The 21,074-nt window shown below is 51.6% G+C and overlaps 1 protein-coding gene across 1 annotated transcript in view; it reads left to right on the top strand.

Annotated features, from left to right (window-relative positions):
• The window catches only part of CNGB1 (cyclic nucleotide gated channel subunit beta 1), a 61,780-nt gene extending 41,566 nt beyond the window's left edge, over window positions 1–20,214 (top strand). The window contains exons 25-32 of the mRNA XM_045076121.1: window positions 2,440–2,581; window positions 3,299–3,458; window positions 5,621–5,718; window positions 5,818–5,901; window positions 8,668–8,786; window positions 9,041–9,187; window positions 16,200–16,416; window positions 19,010–20,214. Of these exons, the coding sequence (XP_044932056.1) occupies window positions 2,440–2,581; window positions 3,299–3,458; window positions 5,621–5,718; window positions 5,818–5,901; window positions 8,668–8,786; window positions 9,041–9,187; window positions 16,200–16,416; window positions 19,010–19,276 (1,234 nt within the window). The 3' untranslated portion in view covers window positions 19,277–20,214. The remainder of the gene's footprint in view (window positions 1–2,439; window positions 2,582–3,298; window positions 3,459–5,620; window positions 5,719–5,817; window positions 5,902–8,667; window positions 8,787–9,040; window positions 9,188–16,199; window positions 16,417–19,009) is intronic.
• Window positions 20,215–21,074: the final 860 nt, after the last annotated feature.

The following is a 21,074-nucleotide window of genomic DNA, read 5'->3' as shown; positions in this document are numbered from 1 at the left end:
AGATTTCTTGTGAGGAATGATAAACTCATGTGTGTAACGTGTCCGGGTCATGCCTGATGAGCTATGATCATTCTTTAACCCATTTTTAAAAATATTTTATTTATTTATTTGAAGACAGAGATCACAAGTAGGCAGAGAGGCAGGCAGAGGGATAGGGGGATGGGGGGAAGCAGGCTCCCTGCTGAGCAGAGAGCCCGATGTGGGGCTCGATCCCAGGACCCTGGGATCATGACCCGAGCAGAAGGCAGAGGCTTTAACCCACTGAGTCTCCCCGGTGCCCCAGCTATGATCATTCTTATGGGGAAACCAGCATACCAGGAGAGGGGCTGCTAAACCAGAATCCAGAGTTGTACGGGGGTCCCACCACCACCCTCCTGGAAACTGGAGCTTAATTTTGAGGACATGCGGGCTTCCCTAAGGAGAAGGTGGCTAGCTTTCCTTAGATCCTCAAAGGGGTTTGTGCCCCAGAGGGCTGAGAACCCAAGTCCCAGGACTGGGCCTGGCACCCGCATCATGGGCAGGCCTGGGGTGGAAGGGGAAGCAGGGAAGAGAGGACAGGGGAGAGCTGTCAGGGACTTCCTTCTGCCAACATTGGAAGGCGCACGCTGTCTTGGCAGTCCTACTCTTCTCCAGATGAAATCCGACAGGGGAGCCCCAGTATCTGCAAAAAAGCACAAAGAGTGAAGGATCCCTCCTGAAGTCCAATATCACGGGTAATAATCATTTTCAAAATGGTGACCATTTGTTGAGAGTCTGCTCTGGCCCAGAGGCTTGAGCACCCAAGTTCTCACATATCTGCCTGGCTTGGAGCGGGCAGGGGTCCCCACAGACCCAGTAGCATTGAAGACAAGAAGACTTCAGGGAGGCCCCTAAGACCTGCCCTGCCAACAGAAGATTCCTTAGTCAGAAAGAGTTTGGGGGGTGGTCCAGGAGCACCCGCTAAGCTCAGTCCCTGCTTACGGCTGCTTTGCACGCCCTCTGGTGGCCAGGGACAGTATGACGGGGGCTTCATGGGGGAGCCGCGTGTTGTCCGGAAATTTCTATGCACCAGGTGGTGAATGAGGTGCAGGTTGGTGCAGCCCCCAGCCCAGGCCTCCCAGCAAGTAGTCAGAGGCAGAGCCCCCCCTCCAACATAACTCACCAACAAGCTCTGGGCTTTCCCCTCCCAGTATTCTTTGCACAATTTCTTGCCTGTCTGCACTAGATTGTAAGCTTCTTGAGGACACTGGTGAGTCTGTTGTTCCCTAACCGCAGGCATGTGGCAGGTACCAGTGACAGAGAAGGCTGAGAGCCCGTCATGTCCCAGGCATCTTTTTCTACCTCATTTTGTCCTCACGATCACTCTGTGGTGCTACTGCCATGTCCACTGTAGGAGAAAGAAGTCGAAGCTTGCTGAGATTAGTAATTTGTCCTCATTAGGTGGCTGGGAAGTGGCAGAGCTGGGTTTGAGCCCAGGCAGTCCCGTCCAGAGCCCATGTTCTAACTATGACTCTGCAGTACTAGCTGGTGAACGGAGCCCGGGGGAGGACCCGCTTGGGGTCATCCCTAGACTGGGTGATTTGCCAGTGGATGATGATCTTGATTTTGGAGCTGAGCAGGGACCTCAAAAATGTGGGTATATCAGGACACTGGGGTCAGGGCAGGCTCTGGACACCACCTGTGTGCCCAGGTAGGAAGATAGGAAGGCACAGGAAAGCCAGCTGGGATTATCTTGTCCTTGAGCCCTGCTGACCTCACCCATTGCTGACCCCTGGGACGGCCAAGCCTGAAGGTGTGAACAGATGTATGAGGGACTCTTACTCCTCTGTGATAATGAGATAAGCTTAGGGCATCTCCCATGCCCATCCCTCCCTTCCCGGGTTCGTGCGCCCACGGAGAGGCGTTACCAACTGTGAATGACGGCTCACTGAGGCAGCTGACAGCCTGAATTCTAATCCCAGCTCTGGACCTGGCCTGCTGGTGACCATGAATGTTTCCTTTGCCTTCTGGGGCCTCAGTTTCCCCATCTGGAAAAGAGATGGGCAGGGGAGAGGGTCAGAAAACGTGGTCCTTGAGATATCTTCCAAGTTAGACATTGCTTTCGGTTTCTGGGAACCAACATGCCAGGATGGCAAAGCGAAGGTAGTGGAAATTTTAAATAATATCAAGGGAGTCCAGGCATCAGAAGTCAGAAGACCCTGGTCTACCCTGCTGCCAAGTCTTTCTAGCAGTCTCCTGGAGCCTCAGTTTCCCCATATGTAAACAGAGGAGATAGCACGCCTCTGTATCTGTGCATGTGCTCTGCACACCGCGTGCCCTGTGGCTGTTAGGCTCTTTTCCTCGTGCGTAGAAATAAAGGGTTTTCTTTTCTGCATACTGCACATCCATCGGAGCCAAGCCACCCAGACTCAGCAAAAGGGGGCCTTTGCTGACCAGGTCCCCTTCCTCTTCTCTCTCTAGTTACATTCGCTGTTACTACTGGGCTGTGAAGACCCTCATCACCATTGGTGGGCTGCCTGACCCCAAAACGCTCTTTGAAATCGTCTTCCAGGGCCTGAACTATTTCACGGGTGTCTTCGCTTTCTCTGTGATGATCGGACAGGTAGCTGGCTTGCCACCCACCTGCCTGCAGGGCCCCTCTCCCTCCCACTGCTGTCAGAAATGTCACCAGCTGTGGTCATTTCTTTTGGACTAAGTCCAGGAGAGACCGCAGGACTGGACTCAGGAGCCTAGAGCTCTAGGACCTGCTGGGTGAAGGGGACGGGGTGGAGGTCTAGGTCCCACTCTTCTCTACGCTGGCTTCCACTGGAAAGGTCGGTCCCTTTGGGATATCTTTGGAGAGCTAGGCTGCAAGGCTTTCTGCAAAGGCTGGGGATTTGGGTTGCTCCCCTGGAGAGAAACCCCTGGGGGTGTCTAATGTGCAGGGGTGCATCTCCTATTCTAATCATTGCCTGAAGCCACAGTCCCATGGCCTCAGAATCTAGTCCTGTCACAAGGAGTAGTACACCAGGTTCACATTTCCTCCAGTGAGGTCGAAGTGGCCTCTGGCACCGAGGGGCCAGGTCAGACCACAATTAGCCTGGCCCAGCGAGGCATTTCCTCGTAGCAGGTGCTGTTCTCGGCAGCCTCACCCCGCCCTTCCCATGTCCACACTGGAAGCAGAATTTCTCCCGTCGGCAGCCTCCTCTGTGTGCTGACATGGGTCCCCTCTCTCCTGGGTCCCTTCCTCATGCACCCCCAGTCCGAGTAGATACACAGGCTCACAACTCATGGTCCCAAAGCCCCACTCTGCCCCTTGACGCTTCCTCCTTGCGCCTAGATGAGAGACGTGGTGGGGGCCGCCACCGCCGGGCAGACCTACTACCGCAGCTGCATGGACAGCACTGTGAAGTACATGAACTTCTACAAGATCCCCAGGTCCGTGCAGAACAGGGTCAAGACCTGGTACGAGTACACCTGGCAGTCCCAAGGCATGCTGGGTAAGACAGGTGCCCCAGTTACCACCAGCTATCCCCTGCCCCCTCCTCCCTGACCACCCCCCTCCTCCTACCAGCTATCCCCTGGTCCTGCCTCTAACCCGTGTCCCTGAGGTCCTGAGCACTGGGGCCTCTTGGCTGTGGCCCCAACATATTCAAGTGAAGGGGGACCCAGGGAAGCCCATGAGGTGCCCCAAGCTGGGCCATCAGGAGACCCCTGAAGACTTGAGGGCCTTGTCTTCTGGATGTCCTGCTTGCCCTCCCTTCTCTTCCCCTGCCTTGAAATGCATCCCTCTCAGAGATGGAAGTACAGCTGAAATCAGGACAGAAGGAAGATCCCCTCTCTTCTCTTTCCATAGACACACATGCACACACACATATATATTTAAAGATTTCATTTACTTATTTTTTTTAAGATTTTATTTATTTATTTGTCAGAGAGAGAGGGAGAGAGAGCGAGCACAGGCAGACAGAATGGCAGGCAGAGGCAGAGGGAGAGGGAGAAGCAGGCTTCCCGCCGAGCAAGGAGCCCGATGCGGCACTCGATCCCAGGACACTGGGATCGTGACCTAAGCCGAAGGCAGCCGCTTAACCAACTGAGCCACCCAGGCATCCCTTATTTACTTATTTGAGAGTGAGAGAGAGATCGATCGTGAGCAGGGAGGAAGGGTAGAGGAGAAGCAGACACCCCACTGAGCAGGGAGCCCAATGTGGGACTCGATCTCAGGACCCTGGGATCATGACCTGAGCTGAAGACAGACACTTAACCGACTGAGCCACCCATGTACCCCTACACATACACTTTTTGTAAGCTCGATGTTATGCTTTGCTTCTGAAATTCTTCAGCTGCAGCAATGCATGTAACTCCCCACTGTTTCTCCTTTTTTGGCAATGATGGGGTGTACTCAGTAATTCCTGGGAAGTGGGGGAATCTGACCTGTGCACTGTTTTCAGGTGTAGTACCGTTTTCCTGAGTTGGAAATGGAACGCTTAATGAAATGTGAATATGCTACTTCTGTGTTAATTAAGTCACAATTTTTCCCCCCAGTCTCTCTCTCTCTCTCTTTTTATCTTTGGGAACTAGTAATTTTGTTTTCAGAGCTTAGACATCATTCTGGAAGCTACTGATGAGCTGGTGGGCCACTGGCACTGTGTCTTAGGGTCCCTCAACACACTCAGCTTATTCAAGGGCCCCCTGCTTCCATGGGCTTTCCTCTGGCCTCGAAGAAGCCACACTTGAGCTCCAAGGTCTCCTGAGCCGAGGGTGGACAGCGAGCGGTCGAGGCAGTGTTAGTGTCCCTGGCTGGTGTGCTCACTCTGTACAAGGCATGGTTCCCTCCATCGCGTCATTCCATTCCAGGGACAGCCCTGTGACATCTAAATCATTGCCCCCTTCTCCAGGGGCACAATGAAGGACCAGAGCGGGTTTCCAGCTGCCCAGGTCATGCAGATCTGCACTTGAACCCATGAATGATTGTGGTGCAGTGGGGCATCAGGATTAGGTCAAGTTAGTTCATTTCCCGTCCCTAGTACAGGCATTCATTCCAGTGTGCCAGGCTCTCTGCTAGGCACTCAGCCCTCATCATGGGCAAAGCAGACTGGGACAGGCCCTGGAGCCCCATGGCCTCAGGTGTGAGACGGACTCCATTCTCCAGCCCCCCCCACAGCCCCTTCCTGGCGGTTTCTGTTACAGTTTCTGTAAACTGGGCACGGTGGTAGCGGGCACCTGTTGGGTTGTTGGGAGGATTTAATACAACCATCTTTGTAAAGCACTTTGTAAAAACTGTGTTCAATTTACTCTAGCTCTTGCTAACATCCTCAGAGCATGAGAAGCGCAGACTAGCAGGAGTAAACCGTTGCAATAGGGGTGTGGTCAGCACGTCCACACAGAGACTGCTGAACCTAATAGCTGGTGTGAGGATCTTGAGGGAAGGCTTCCTGGAGGAGGTGATATTTAGTAAGGGGTTCTAAAGAAGCAGTAGAAGTTAACTAAGGAAGTACATGGTGGTGTTCCCCGAAGAGGGAAAAAAGCCCAGAGAGGGACTCTTCCAATACAGTGTGGCTCTGGGCGGCAGAGGAATGGTGTGGCCCCGTGTGTGCATGTGTGGGGGCGGGGGGGGGAGAGCGGGATGTGCCTCTGATTGTTGCGAGCATCTTCTTTGCAGATGAGTCAGAACTGATGGTGCAGCTTCCAGACAAGATGCGTTTGGACCTTGCCATTGACGTGAACTATAACATCGTCAGCAAAGTGGCTCTCTTCCAGGTAGTGCCCACCCAGCACCCCTGTCCCCGGGGTTCTGGGGAGCCCTAAGACCCTACCCTCCTCTAAACAGGCATTCTTTCCCCCTCCTCTTGGGGACAGGGCTGTGACCGGCAGCTGATCTTTGACATGCTGAAGAGGCTCCGTTCTGTCGTCTACCTTCCCAACGACTACGTGTGCAAGAAGGTGGGTGGCCCCAGACGGCTGCAAGGCCAGCTGAGGTTCCCAGCGCACCCGCCGGCCCTGAGCTGGGCTGAAGGGGGTGCCTCTGGAGGCCAGGAGGGTCGGCAAGCCCAGGGAGAGCTGCGCCCAGGCCTCCCGGCTTATTCGGCCCCGAGGAGCCTTTGTCTGGCCCCAGGCGGGCACTGAGCTCCAGTGCGCCTCAGACCTTGTTCTCTTGGCACAGGACCAGGGGAGCCAGGACGAGGAACCCCACTTTCCAGAAAAGGAAAGTGAGGAGCCTCACGAGAGGTAGGGCCCTGACTGTGCCGATGGAACAGCTTCCAGGGTCTTGGTCTTCCTATCAGGAAAACGGAGTGGAGGGGGGCCTGGGTTAGGTCACAGGCTGCAAACAGAGGGCCTTCTCATAGGAGCAGCCAATACAGTGTTTTGTAGTTTTTTAGGTGTTCTTTTTTTTCCTAATCTTAAAAAAAAAAAAAAACCAATGTTGACTTTGTCCCCAACCTTTACAAATTTGAAGGTTTCACATAAAAATCCAGATTTCTAGCTAAAAATAGAGCCCCATTTTCCCAAATAGCGAGAGTCAACTGGGTGGAGAAGGGGTTGCCCCCAATGAGGATGGCACCCTCCCTCCCGATGCCACAGGCCCCACCTTTCCCCGCTGCCCCATACCAGGCTCTCTTCACTCCTTCATCTGCCCATCTGATCCTGGAAAATATTTGCACTTGAACCTAGGGATACCCAGCGTCAAGGCCCTTTCTGCTCCCATTCCCCACTCAAGGTGAGACCAGTGCCCTCTGGGCAGTGAGTGGTTAGGACGAAAGGGCACGAACTTGGAATTCAGTCCCCTTGTTAGAGGCCTGTAAAGGCTGGGTGTGTGTACAGAGGTGAAAATAATGCCCACGCAACCCCTGTGCGACTCAGAAAACTTCAGCCCAAGAAGGCCCCCATCTCCAAGTTGTATGCTGTATAGCAGTGAAGTTTCTGGAAGCAGAGAGCCTGGAGAAATGGGGAAATAGTGCTACAGATGGTTGAAAACTTAAAGCTGCAGCCCTAGAGGCCAAGATGGGATTGAGAACAATAGAGCGATTTGTCTGACACAGGCTCCTTCCTAGCTGTGCCTCCTTGGGGCAAGTGGCTTACCCTCTCTGAGTCTCTTCTTATGGGTGAAGTAGGGATGTTGCTGGTATTCCCTCCCGGGGTGGGGGTGGGGGTTGTAATGGTTGAATCAGCTGTACCTACAGAGCTAGGTGCCATTGCTGCTGTAGCTGTCTTTGGGGGTAATGTAGAACTTGCTGGCAAATGAGGAAGGCTGAACGAGGTGGAGGGGGTTGGCAGAGGGACCTTGAAGTGAACACTTGATAAGCAAGTGTGAATGGTGCCCCCTGCTGTCCAGTTTTGCTATGTGATGATCTCGCTGAGTCACCCCTGGGACACCATGCACCCCCCCCACCCCCGCCGCCCACCCCAGGGCTGAGGGGGAGCTCTGTAGACCCTTCGGCCCTGTGTCAAATTGGACACAGAAACAGGGACATGAAGCTTTCTTCCTGTTTGTTAAGGCTCCCATGCCTGTTCACACACATTGTTCAATGAATCCAAAGTGTCATCAATTGACCTATCCTTGCTGTCTCTCCTCTTAAACATGTCAGGTGTGATGGACAGGGAGAGGGGCGTTGTGAGGGCATAAGGATTAGAAGGTGCATGGCAGACTGGGTATTTTTTTTCTTTCCTTTTTTTTTTTTTTAAATTTTAAGAGATTTTATTTATTTGAGATAGAAAGAGCTAGAGAGCATGAGCAGGGGGCAGAGGGAAAGGGAGAAGCATACTCCTTGCTGAGCAGGGAGTGCGATGTGTAGCCCCATCCCAGGACCCTGGGATTGAGACCTAAGCTGAAGGCAGACGCTTAACCGACTGAGCCACCCAGGCTGTCCTCTCCCTGTGTAACTTTACATCGTCATCTCGGTATGCCTGTCTTTGTGTCCAAATATCCCCTTAAGAGGGACACCAGTCACATTGGATTAGGGGCCCACTCACCTCCAGTATGACCTCATCTCAACTTAACGAATGAAATCTGCAATGACCCTATCTCCAAAGAAGGTCGCATTCTGAGCATCTGGGGGTGAGGACTTCAACATATGGATTTGGGAGGGACACCATTCAACCCACAGCACCCATGAGGTCTGAAAGCAGACTGGGCCCCAATCCCCACTTTCCTAGCTTTGCAACCTCGGGCAAAGAGCTGTGGAGGACTAAGCAGACCCAGCACTTAGAGCAATGCCTCGCTCAGAAAAATGTTGCACGAGAGCTGGACTTCGTGACTGATATCATTATCACTGCTGTTTCACCTAGCAAATGCTTACCGAGCTCCTAAGGTGACATGTCCTAGGCACGGGTATCAACATATTGTATGAACCACAGCTAATTTTTTCCATGTCTCCGGCCCTCCATTGGCGTGTATAATTGGGAATTTGTAGAATACCATTACACTCGCACCTTCTCGCTAACCTAGCACTTTCCTCTCCATCACACCACTAACTCCCCAACAGAATCTCATCAGGCAGGACAGGGGTGGCCACTCTTCCCAATCCACAGATGGGGAGACTGAGGCCCCAGAGAGGAAGTGAGTGGCCTTGCTTCACACACCATGTCAGTGGTGAGCTGGACGCCACCCCAGGTTCCTCTGCTCTGTGCCAGCGGCCTCCGGGCCCAGCCCTGCCAGTCTTCTGGTCACTTCTGATGATGGCAGAGGGGTTCAGCACTTCTCTGTTTCAGGGGGAGATTGGTCGAGAGATGTACATCATCCAGGCGGGACAGGTGCAGGTCCTGGGTGGCCCTGATGGGAAGGCCGTGCTGGTGACACTGAAGGCTGGATCCGTGTTTGGAGAAATAAGGTCAGGGGGGAAGCTGGGGTAAGATGGGCAGCCCTGGGCAAGCTGTGGTGGTGGTAGCCAAGGGGGGAACCTCTTCCTCAGGGACCCTTTGGCAGGTCTGAGGAAGCCGTGCGTGGATGCTGACATATTGGGGTGGGCCCCAGCTCTTGGGTGTGTGGGGCCACCCTGTGCTCTGGCAATGGGAGGAAAGGGACATTTTAGCAGGATCTCAACCCCAGCCTGCCAGGTCTCACCTCCTCCCTTCTCTACCCCAGCTTGCTGGCTGTTGGGGGCGGGAATCGGCGCACGGCCAATGTGGTCGCCCACGGGTTTACCAACCTCTTCATTCTGGACAAGAAGGACCTGAATGAAATTTTGGTGCATTACCCTGAGTCTCAGAAGTTACTCCGGAAGAAAGCCAGGTACATTTTTTTATTAAAAAAAAAAAATCCACATATATGTCAGTGCACATTTCTTGAGGACTAAACCTTTATCTTACCTACCATAGTACCTTATCCCAATCAGGAAATTCAGAATTGAAATGATGCTACTACCCCATCCCCAATCCATCTTCAGATTTGGCCAATTGTCTCAATCATGCCTTTTATGGCCTTTTCTGTCTTCTTTTCTGTTCCTGGATCCAGTGTGGGTTTCCCCAGTTTCATCACATAGCCTCATATCTTCAGTCTCCTTGGATCTGAGATGGTCCCTCAGCCTTTTTCCGTCTTTGGTGACTTGGACTTCTTTGAAGAGGACAGGCCTATTATTTTGCGGGATGTCCCTTCACTTAGGGTTAGCTGATGTTCTGATATTTTCTCATGATTATCTTCAGGTTTTGCATGGGGGAAGGAATGTCTGAGAAGTGATGTTGTGGGGCACCTGGTGGGTTCCCTTGGTAGGGCATGCAACTCTTGATCTCAAGGTTGTGAGTTCAAGCCCCACGTTGGGCATGGTGCCTACTTAAAAAAAAACAACAAAAAAAAAGTGATGTTGCATTCTTCTTAGTGCGGCGTATCGAGAGGCACCAGCTGCTGGTTTCTCCCAGTATTGATGATTTTCCCTTTGATCACTTGGTAAGGTTTCTGCACTCTAGAGTTAACGTTTTTCTCTTTGTAATTAATAAGCATTTAGTGGGGAGTCAGTCTGAAGCTATCTAGACCTCCTGTTTCCCATCAAGTAAGCCTTCATTCGCTATATTCAGCATCCACTGAGAGCTCCTTGCTAAATCAGCGATTGCTATCATGGTTGCAGAATGGTGATATTTCTGATTCCGTCATGCCTTCCACGTTTATTAGGAGCCTTCTACTGTGAGGAAGAGCTTCCTCTTCTTTCCCATTTCTTCATTTATTCATTTATCTATATCAACGTAGATTTGTTTTGTTCTGTAAATATCCTGTTACAATCACTGTTTTGGTGCTCAGATTGTTCCAGATTTGGCCAGGAGGTCCCTCTTCAGCCTGGCCCTTGTGACTCCTTGTTATGTCTCCAAAATATTTCAGCTCTTCCTTGCTTACAAGCACAGTGAGATGTTCCAGGCTCATCTTGTGACTTTCTCTGCCACATCCCTGGAAATGGCCATTTCTCCAAGGAGCCTTGATTCCTTGCACGTGGGAATGGTTTTTAGAAACCACCATCTGTGTGCTATGTGTGCTCATGGCTTCTAGGCTCCCAAGTGGACAGAGCTGGGAAACACGCCCACATGCTCACCGGTATATATACAATTGCAAATCTACATATACACATGCATCTAAGTTTGTGTATATATCAACATGCATTTGTCCGTCTGTATCTCTCTCTGTATCCATCTAACAATTTTGGTCCAACACCACAGAGTCTTTCTAATCTTCTCCTTTTCCATATTTTGTAAATTCCTTCCCCATCACTGAGAAATTTGACTCTCTTTACCCTTAACACGTTCACTCATTTATTTAGTCCTATAATACAGACAAAGAAATTTCAGAATTGCTATCCCAGAGCCCTGGGGAGATGGGGAAGCCTTCCCAGCAGAATTTAATATTTGGGGCTGTTTTCTTGTCGTTAGCCTAAGTACCTATGAGTTAAGTGTTATGTTCAGAGTTATTTGGATTCGTTTTCTTTTGCCTCCCTTAAGGACGGCTGTTCATTTGAAATCTACCCAGGCTCATGTGTTTCGGTTTGCACTCTCTTCTTTTAGGATTCCTCCTGTCCCGATCCTTGTTGATTTATTTTTGTTTTGAATATGTCAAGCATTAGCAGGGTACCACAAGTCACAATGCAACAAAATGGTGTGCCTGGAGAAGTCCCAGCTCCCCCGACTTGTTGTGCCCAGCCCTGTAGGAGCCCAATCTCATTAGTTTCTGCTGCTTCCTTAGTGTGCTTCCTTTTGCAAAAATAGGCAGATGGGAGAATATTTAATTTTCCCCTTCTTACACAAAATGTAGCATACTATAGATTTTCTTTTAAACTTTGCTTTTTTTCACATGACAACCGATCCTGGAAAACATTCTCTCTCAGTCCATAGACCCATCAGTTTCCTCATTCCTCTGACAGTTGCAGAGCATTCCTATGAATGGGAAGTTAGAGTTCCAATATTTTGCAATTATAAACAGCATCACAGCGAATAACCTTGTGCCTCTGTATTTTGTACTATTGAAGACTGGGTAACTTTTTATTATTTATTTATTTTTTAAAAATATTTTATTTATTTATTTGACAGACAGAGATCACAAATAGGCATAGAGGCAAGCAGAGAGAGAGAGAGGAGGAAGCAGGCTCCCCGTGGAACAGAGAGTCCGATACAGGGCTTGATCTCAGGACCCTGAGATCATGACCTGAGCCAAAGGCAGAGGTTTAGCCCACTGAGCCACCAAGGTGCCCCTAGAGTGGGTAACATTTTAGGGAAGTGGGTTTTTGCTTTCAGATCCTTAAGATCAGGCTTTAAGCTGAGTGACAGAGGTAACATGGGTGTGCTAGAAAAATCTACAACAGGCTTGGGAAGGTGATGTGGCTCATGTCCTATCCATGTGAGGTACTGGCCATGTGGCCTTGGAAAAGTTGCTTAACCTCTCTGGTCTCAGTTTTCTGCAATTCTGTAAAATAAGGGTATGTTAACCCCTTACTTTGTTTTTGGGAAAATTAAATAAAATAGCGTGTGTGCAAATGTCTCCACCAGGGTACCTGACATGTGGGAGAGCTCAGTGAACGTTCATAATAATAATTGTTCCTCTTTATCCATTAAATTCTCTCCGTAATTTTCCCATTGGATGAAGCCTTTTATTTATTTTTTAAAGATTATTTATTTATTTATTTGATAGACAGCGATCACAAGTAGGTAGAGAGAGAGAGAGAGAACGGAAGAAGCAGGCTCCCCGCCGAGCAGAGAGCCCAATGCGGGGCCAGATCCCAGGACCTTGGGATCATGACCCGAGCCGAAGGCAGAGGCTTTAACCCACTGAGCCACCCAGGCACCCCTGGATGAAGCCTTTTAAATTTACATATCTCGTTTTTCCTCCATTGCCTTTTACCCCATATTCCTATTTTCTATCTCATGCTATGAAATGACACAAAAAATAAACTACACAGAGGGAGGTCATGATAAAGGGCACAACCTTACCAACATCCACTCATAGCTCATAATCATTTACTGAGCACATAGTTCTGGGCCCTGGGGACACAGCAGGGACCAAATAAAGTTGCCTTTCTAGTAGGGGAGGCCGACCATAGCGAAATGAATGATTCTGTGATGTGTCAGCTATGAGGAAACAGAAAGCCACACCAAGGAGACAGTGGTGAGGAAGGGATTTCCTTGAGATAGGTTGCTCAGGAAAAGCCATTCTGAGGAAGTGGAATCTCAGTGGAGACCAGCACAGAATGGAAGAGTGAGCGGGACTGCTTGCAGGGAAGAGCATTCCAGCCAGAGGGAACAGCCGCTGGAAAGGCCCTGCAGAGGAGCAGCCTCGGTGTGTGTGGGCAGACCAGCCAGAAAATAAGCATAGCTTGGTGCGGGCTGGGAGCAGTCAAGGGGATGAGAGTGGGTAGGTCTTGGAGGTGAAGCCCTGCAATGGCTTTGGGTCTTGGTCTGAGGGAGATGGCAGCCTTGTAGGGTTTTACACAGCCTGGTGGCTTGATGTGACTTAGGTTTTCACAGGACCCCTTTGGCAAGCCCAGGTAAGAGGATGCCATGTCGAGGTTAGAGCATAATATACACAGGATGCTGGGGGGGGGGTCCCCTGAGGAAGGAAGCTGCCCCATAACTCAACTTACCAGTTTGCTCTTAAGGAAGCTATGGGGCCCTTCCAAAGGCTGGTCTGTCCGACCTTCTCCCACCAAATCTGCCCACTTCCCCTGACTCTCCCCGAGGAGCAGGGAAGCACAGTCAACCCTCATTACTCAACGTATTTGCGATTCTGTATCTGCAATTCACCTACTCACTGAAATGTGTTCGGAACCCCCAAATCAGCGCTCATGGGCAGCCCCAGTCATTCGCGGATGTGTGTAGAGAGACCAGTGAGAGATTAGAGTTGTCCTAAGTGCACGTTTCCAGCAGAAGCTGACCAAGGGGACGCTCTGCTTTATTGTTTCAACCCAGAAGCGTCTGAACACTGGTCAACAAGTCTTTCCATGGGCCGTTCAGCACCGCAGTGTCCATAGTTCTGTGACTGTCATTGGCGACGTGGCCCTGAAGTGTGGTGCTGAGGTGCGTTCCTTATGGCAGGGAGGCTGGGATGTCCCGGATGGAGAAGGCACGCGGGTTAGATAAGCTTCGCTCAGGCATGGCTCACAGAGCTGTGGGGCATGAGTTCCATGTTAACGAAACTGCAGGTTCAATCAGATGTCATTAAACAGGAACACAAACAAGTATTGATCAGTTGCCGAAGTGTTGTCGTGAGAGGCTCACCAGAAACCCAACGTTGTATTTCCATTGGAAGCGATGGTTTCGGTGTTCAGTAATGCAGCATTTGTAGGGACTCCACCGAACGACCTCAAATACTGAGAATTCTACCGTTTCTGTCTGAGAGTGTGCACTGTCCCCGCGGCCCCCGCCTGCCCTTCCTCCCGCTGCAAGAGGAGCAAGACCGTGAAAGCCAGGTTTGCAGCTGCCGCCCACTTCTTTGGCTAGGGTAGGTGAGGGCTCGGCCAGTCAGCTAGGACCCCGCAGGAGCTGCTGACCCGTGTGCGGAGAGCCTGCCGCCCTGCCCTGCGCTGGAGAAGGTGCGGAGAGAGGAGGAGCCATCTGGTCCTGCCGCACAGAGGCCCTGGGTCCAGCTCTGTGGCCTGATTCATCAGAGAGTCGGGCTCCTGGATAGGCAGGCTTCAGGACAGAGGCAAGGGGTGGTGAGAAAGCTCTGCCCATCAAAGAAAAGACGCGGTCTGAGAACCCCAGGGCCTGGGATGTCTGAGCTGGTGAGAGCCATGTGTGGGATTCTGTCTCAGCTCCCTACTCTATAGATGGGGGACCTGGGGCTCTAGAGGAGGGGAGGGTTCAGCTCTCTGGCTTGGCTGCTCCAAGAGATGGGGCAAAAAGCTTTCATGCATGCCACTTTCTCCAGGGGTGAATGTGCGATCCTGCTTATAGGAAAACACGTCATCTAAAAGTGAGGAGAAATTTTCCTGACTCTGGAAATGTCCCAGAAGCCAGAGCAATGTTTCAAAAGAGAGACGGCCATTAGCCCTCAGCAAAGGTCCCATAGAGAGTTCTTTTGTGTCATCTCTGAACCATGCTGAGCCTTCCCACAGACGGTCGTGCTGTGAATTATGGACTGAATAACACAGGTGACGGTGCCAGGCATGAAGAGGCCTCGGATGAATTCTCTGAATTCTCGTGTTTGTGTTCTCCTGGGGGAGCCCCAGCCAGAAAACGCCAGTCTTGGCCAATTAATATCAATATGCACAATTTAAATCCATTGCCTCTGATTAGATAAGCAGCCAGCAACAGCCTCATTTTTAAACAAACAAGTTTGCTGGAGCCCTGATGAATGAATTTGCCAATTAGGAGTCTAGGCCTGCTAGATTGCAGACGAAATCCATTTGTTCTTGAGCCAAATCGTGCATCATGTAACGTGAACAATTCCCTACCAAAGGCTGGGGCTCTCTGTTCCATGGAAGAGTCTATCCTTGTTTACAGAGCAGGGTGGCATACTGCCTTTAGATCTGAGGTTGTTTTTTGTTTTTTTAAGATTTCATTCATTTATGTGACAGAGGGAGAGATCATGAGTAGGCAGAGAGGCAGGCAGAGAGAGGGGGAAAAGCAGGCTCCCTGCTGAGCAGAGAGCCTCATGCGGGGCTCGATCCCAGGACCCCCGAGATCATGACCTGAGCCGAAGGCAGAGGCTTAACCCACTGAGCCACTCAGGTGCCCCTAGATCTGAGTTTTAATTCTGCCCCTGCCACTTCCTAGCTGTGTAACCTTGGGAAAATTAACTTACCCCTTCTGGTCTTCCATATCTATTTGAAATGAGGGAGAAAAATAGGGACCTTCCTAAGAGGATTTTGTGGGATTTAAATGACTAAGTATGTATTGATTATCTGTATCACACGTTTAGTAGCTTAAAATCATATATATACGTATTACTGCAGAGCTTCTGTGAGTCACAGGTCTGGGACGGCTTTGGTGGGTCTGTTCCAAGGCCATCATCAAGGTGCTGGCCAGAGCTGAGTCTCATCTCAAGTCTCCCTGGGGAAAGGACCTGCTTCCAAGGTCACCTGAATTCTGTTCCCTGTGGTTGTAGGACTGGAGGCCTCTGTTCCCAGCTAATTGTTGGCTGGTGGCTGTCCTTGGTTCTTGCCACGAGGGCCTCAGACATGACCCCTGGCTGCAGCAAAGTCGGGAAGGGAGAGTGTCCTTGCAAGACAGTGATCACCTTCCTCTGTGACATGTTCACAAAGGGGATGTCTCATCACCTTTGCTGTATTCTACTGGTCAAAAGCAAATCACCCATTCCCCTCGCCCTCGATGGGAGGGCATCACACAGAGACATAGACACCAGGATGGGGCACCCCCGGGGGCCACCAGAACACCTGTAAAGGACCAAGCCCAGGGCCTGACACTCATTAAGTGTTGACAGAGGTGACAACGAAGATGGTGACATGACAAAAAAGCCAAAGGAAGAGAAGAAAAGCTTTGGTCTTTTTTCATCTGGGTACCCTGTTTCTGAGTTCATCTGTTATAACATCATTCAGTATTTCCTGTGTGACCTCACAAAAGTGACTCAACCCCTCTGAGCCTCCGATACCTCCTCTATAACGTCCAGACCGTAAGACCCATGTCATTCCGGTCGTTCCAATCATTCACTGATACGTGCATCAAGCCGTTAGCACTGGGCTTGCTCACAGACTCAGCGAGGACAACCCACCCCTCCCCTGCCCCCCAGAGCTACACCAGACGGCCCTCCACAGACATACCTTTCTCCTCTCCGGGGGCAAGCTTGTGACCGGGCTAACACTGCTCTCTTTCAGGCGCATGCTGAGAAACAACAACAAGCCCAAGGAGCCCAAGAGCGTGCTCATCCTGCCACCCCGGGCAGGCACCCCCAAGCTCTTCAACGCCGCCCTCGCCGCAGCAGGAAAGATGGGCAAGGGGGCCAAAGGCGGCAAGCTTGCCCACCTGAGGGCCCGGCTCAAAGAGCTGGCTGCGTTGGAGGCCGCAGCGAGGCAGCAACAGCTGCTGGAACAGGTAACGTGGTGGGGAAGCAGCCAGCATCTCAACTTGGTGCCAGAGCATGGACCATACCTTTCATTGTGGGGAATGTCCGTCCCTCCCGCCCCCTCGCCCCGCCCCCACCGGCTTCTTATCTGTAGAGATGCCTTAGGAGGCAGGTGACAGAAATGCAGGTCACTGTGCCAGCTCACATTAGCTTAAGGGAACAGGGAAATGATTGGGTCAAGGAGCGGAAAAACTCAGGCAAGGCTGGATCCCAAAATCTCTGACATTGCCAGTGGGACTCGCTTTGCCTTTCCGTTATTGCTGCTTCCCTCGAGGCTTCAGATCGCAAGAGCACTACGATGGTTGGTGTCCTGGTTTAGCAGCTCCCACCGAAAGCCCCTCTCGCCCCGTGATTCCAGCGAAAGTCCCAGGGTTCACTGTCATTGGATGGAATCGGGTCACGTGTCAATTCCTGAGCCACTCGCGTGGTGCCCTAGGGGAGTCCAGGCTCCTGTGCCCACCCCGGGTTGAGGGGGGCCATGCCCCCGAGGGGAGTCCTGGTGCTGTTGCAGAGGTGGGAGCAGTAGGTGTGGGCAGGGAAGGTCTCTCCCCAGATGGCAGTGATGTTCTCATATTTAATATTTGTGTCGGTGACAATTTAAGAGGTTTGAAGAGAAAAAACCCTGCCGACAGGCACAATGCCGACTTGTCCCCGCCCTCGGAAATCTGAAGGGAATTTTAAAATTAGTTCTGGGACTCTTTTCTGTGACTAATGCCAAAAATGCCAATTAGAATGATTGCACTAATTATGACTATTCACGACTGTCCTTTAGGGAGGCTGTTGGGAAGGGGGGCGGTGGGTAGGCAGGAGCTCAGTGGCAGGGAGGGTGCGGCAGTCTACACGACAGAATTCAAAGGAGCCCAGGGGACTCAGTTTCAACTGAGGCTCCGTTCAGAGTCCAGAGGACCCATCTGGGGATCATTTGACATCTAGAGTCTGGGAGGTGACATCAAATCTATGCAGGGCTCCAAGATATTCTCAAGATGCAGTCACCCTTGGCCCCTGATGGAGGACACACAGTATTGTCTGGCTCACCAAGTGCCAGGGTCAAGGTCGAGACAGCAAGCTGGGGTCTTTAGTGCTGGCTGCTGCGTGGGAATGAGTGGACATGAACTCCAAGACTGTTCTTAGTATGGTGAAAGGCTTTATCCAGGCTTGTTGCTCCAGAGTATTTATTAGCTTTTCACCCAGGCGGCTTGGAGAGGTGCATTAAATTTGCATGAGAATTCTAATAAAAGGCAGTTTTAGAACAATCAGGGCAGAATGGCAGAGGAGCTCTGAAATAACAATCCAAAGACAAGGGTCTGATTCCCAAGTCTGTCACCGCCAGCGCAGTGCCCTGAGGAAGCTCCTCACGCTCCCTGAGACCAGATCACCTATGGTTGCCACAGGGATGAAGCAGGATAGCTCGGAGAGCTTTTGAAAAGCCTTTTGAACATGATGAACCACCTGACAACCTGCCCATGATTCTTCTGGTTCCATTCATAGCAGGAAGCTTCTGGAAGTCCTGTGACAGGCACCATCCCACCCTGGAAGGGCATTGTCAGAGTTTAGGGTGAGCAGGAGAAGGCGGAACAGGTGCACCCAAACATCCAGGAACAAGGAAGCAGAGGGAGGGACATGTGTCCCCAGAGCTGCCTTGGGTTCTACTAGGAGTGGGGTTCCCCGCCATACTTCCCTTCCTTCATCACTCTGTGGTTTGAGTAAACCTCAAGGGGGTTTTCTTCTTCAGGAGCATGCTGACTACTCTCATTTTAAATTCACTACCACTATCTCAAGTAGGTGTTGGATAGCTGGGGACCATTCAGGTCTCCTCCTCTGTGGGCCTCTCCCCTTCCATTTATGTCCAGGTAAAGGTGGGTCACACAGGGCAGGGCAGGTAATGGGTATCCACGAAGGCTTGGATTTTTACCGATACCCAGACTATGGCCAGTGTCCCCAGGAACCCTGAAGGCTGGAGGCTGGAAGTCCCCACCAAGTCTCCAAGCATGGGGGTTCAGCCCAGCCAAATGCCAGTGGTAGCCTGCCCATTCTCCTATAGCATGGGGGTGGGGGTGGGGGTCTCCACCTTTGAGACCTTCCAGAAAGGGCGTCATCTCAGCCTTTATCTTGTTTGCTTAGAAATGTTCTCCTTCACCCAGGAGCATCCAGCTCTGGTAACCAGGGTGGACAGGGCAGCCAGGGGGACTGGGCTTAGCTTTGCAAAATCCTCCCTGGCTCCCCCTACTGGTCACAGCCTCTCTTTCCTCCATAGCTCAGGAGCGGGCTTGAACCTGCAACTTCACTCTGGCTTCTAGCCCTGCCAATCAACAGAGACCAAAAATATCCACTAAATCCAACCGGGACTTTTAATCCCTAAGTCTCCCCATAATATATTCTGTTTCTACCAAATAATCCTGATGCCGCTCCGACCTCCCACTTCCCATCCGTTAGATTGCACCCCTGAGCGCTCCGCCATCCTCCTCCTGGGGGCTCCGAGAAGGGGAACGGGAAGGTGTTCAAGACCTTTCCAAGAACTCTCAGCCCTTCTGCTCCTCACCAATCGCCCTTTCCGGATTTCAGGCCAAGAGCTCGCAAGACGCTGCGGGAGAGGTGGGCCCGGCCGCCCCGGAGCAGCCAGCACCGCCGCAGCCGGAGGCCCCGGAGCAACCAGAGCCCCCAGCCCCGCGCTCTCCGCCCCCCGCCTCCCCTGGGAGGCCCGAGGAAGGCGGGGAGTCGGAGGCCGCGCCCTCAGAGCCCTCCGTGCGGATCCGCGTGAGCCCGGGCCCGGATCCCGATGAGGAGACCCTGTCGGTGGAGATCCCGGAGGAGAAGAAGGAGGGCGAGTGAGGCGGCCCCCAGCGCGCCGCTCCCGGCCCAGCAGGTGCAGGCGCGCCCTCCCCGCGCCCCAGATGGGTCCCCAGCCCCCGCGCCCGGCTCGCGCAGGCCCAGCTTCCCCGGGCACAGTAGAGGCTGTCGTACCTGCCCCGGCCTCGGCTTCTGCCACGGCTCGTCTTGAAGTCAACAAATGTAGTGTTCGTGTCCCTAAGTTCCCTCACCTGAGAACCTTGCCTCTCCCGACTATGGTTTTTAAGAACAAAATTCTTTTCCTATTTTAGAAGTTGATAGAGCAGAGAAGGGGGCTTCAGCACCTGGGAAGCTCCGTTGGCGGCTACAGGGTTATTATGGAATGTTGGAATCTCATCTCCCACATTTCAAGGATAGAAAACCGTGGGCAGATGGGGCGCCTGGCTTGCTCAGCCCCATGGGGCATCTGAGTCTTGATTTCAGGGTCCTGAGTGCGAGTCCCACGTTGGGTGTAGAAATGACTTTAAAAACCTTGTCAGCAGAAAGGGCGGTTATGATATTCTTTGGACTAAATGGGAATCCTGGCTCCCCCGACCTGACGATCCATCCTGGGCAGTCACGTTAGGGACCTTGTGCTCATTCGGGAGGTTAGTGCAGATCTTCCCCAGGCTGTGTTCAGTTCCCAGTCCGATGCCAGTATCTCAGAACAGATCAAATGCAAGTGGGCTTACCCGCTGGGAGCGATTCGGAGAACCTGCCAGTCCGCCGAGTCTGGTCTGTGGGGGATCATGCTTGCTTGCTTTTGACACCCTTGCTCTAACGGTGGTGGCAGCAACTTCCATTAATCCTAGGAGACAGAAATCAACAGCTCACATCACTGACATTCCTGAACCTTCTCCAGATAAGACCTGTTGTTCTGTTTCATTTTAGAGGTTTATTTATTTATCTATCAGAGAGAGAAAGCAAGCACAAGCAGGGAGGAGTGGCAGGTAGAGGGAGAAGCAGGCTCCCCGCTGAACAGGGAGCCCAGTGAGGGACTCGATCCCAAGACCCTGGGATCATGACTTGAGCCGAAGGCAGACTCAACCAACTGAGTCAGCCAGGCATTCCCAAGTCCTGTTGTTTTAATGATTCAAGATAAAAGGGGGGTGGGTGGGGTGGGGAGGAATCAGTCAGTCACCGAATATTGGGAGGATTTTATTTGCATACCTAATGGCTCTTAGAGGAGTGGGTGATTAACAACAAAAACTAGTATTGGGCTATTTGTTTCCACCGGCAACAATGAACACAAAAGGCCTGGAATTCCAATAGATACTGCCCACTTTATGTAAAATCACAGGACCTTGCACCCTGCAACAGGGGCCGTCGAGGGCTTGCAAATGTCTGTGTTTGTCCATCAGACTAAACGCGGGACATTCATCTCCCCTGTGAAAAAATGACACAATATGGGAGTTGCCAGGCTGCTCTAAGCATTTCCAGATCCCAGGGTGACACATTCATCTAGCTGGTGACTTACCATGTGATCTGAGTCATCACATTGAATAGAATGATGGGCGGCATGATTTTAGCCATTTAAAAAGCTTTTATTAATTTGCTTTCATAGCCAATACCATATTTTCACGGATACGAAAGGCTATGCGGTTCAAATGATCTCTCCTACCCCTGGTGCCCAGGCTGGGAGCAAACCACTACATCAGTTCCTTTCACCCTTCCTTTTTCTCTTTTCTTTTTTTTTTTTTCCCCCTGTACACAAATAGTAACATACTAGAGCTGCTGTTGTTTTTCCTTGGATTTATTTGGAAGGTCTTCCCTTCTTAGTACATGGAGGGCGTGCTGATCT

Source organism: Mustela putorius, unplaced genomic scaffold (genome assembly GCF_011764305.1).
Source record: "Mustela putorius furo isolate JIRA1106 unplaced genomic scaffold, ASM1176430v1.1 tig00000174_pilon_pilon_pilon, whole genome shotgun sequence".
NCBI lineage: Eukaryota > Metazoa > Chordata > Mammalia > Carnivora > Mustelidae > Mustela > Mustela putorius.
The sequence above is the reverse complement of the archived record's forward strand: the minus strand, read 5'-3'. Positions and strand labels throughout refer to the sequence as shown.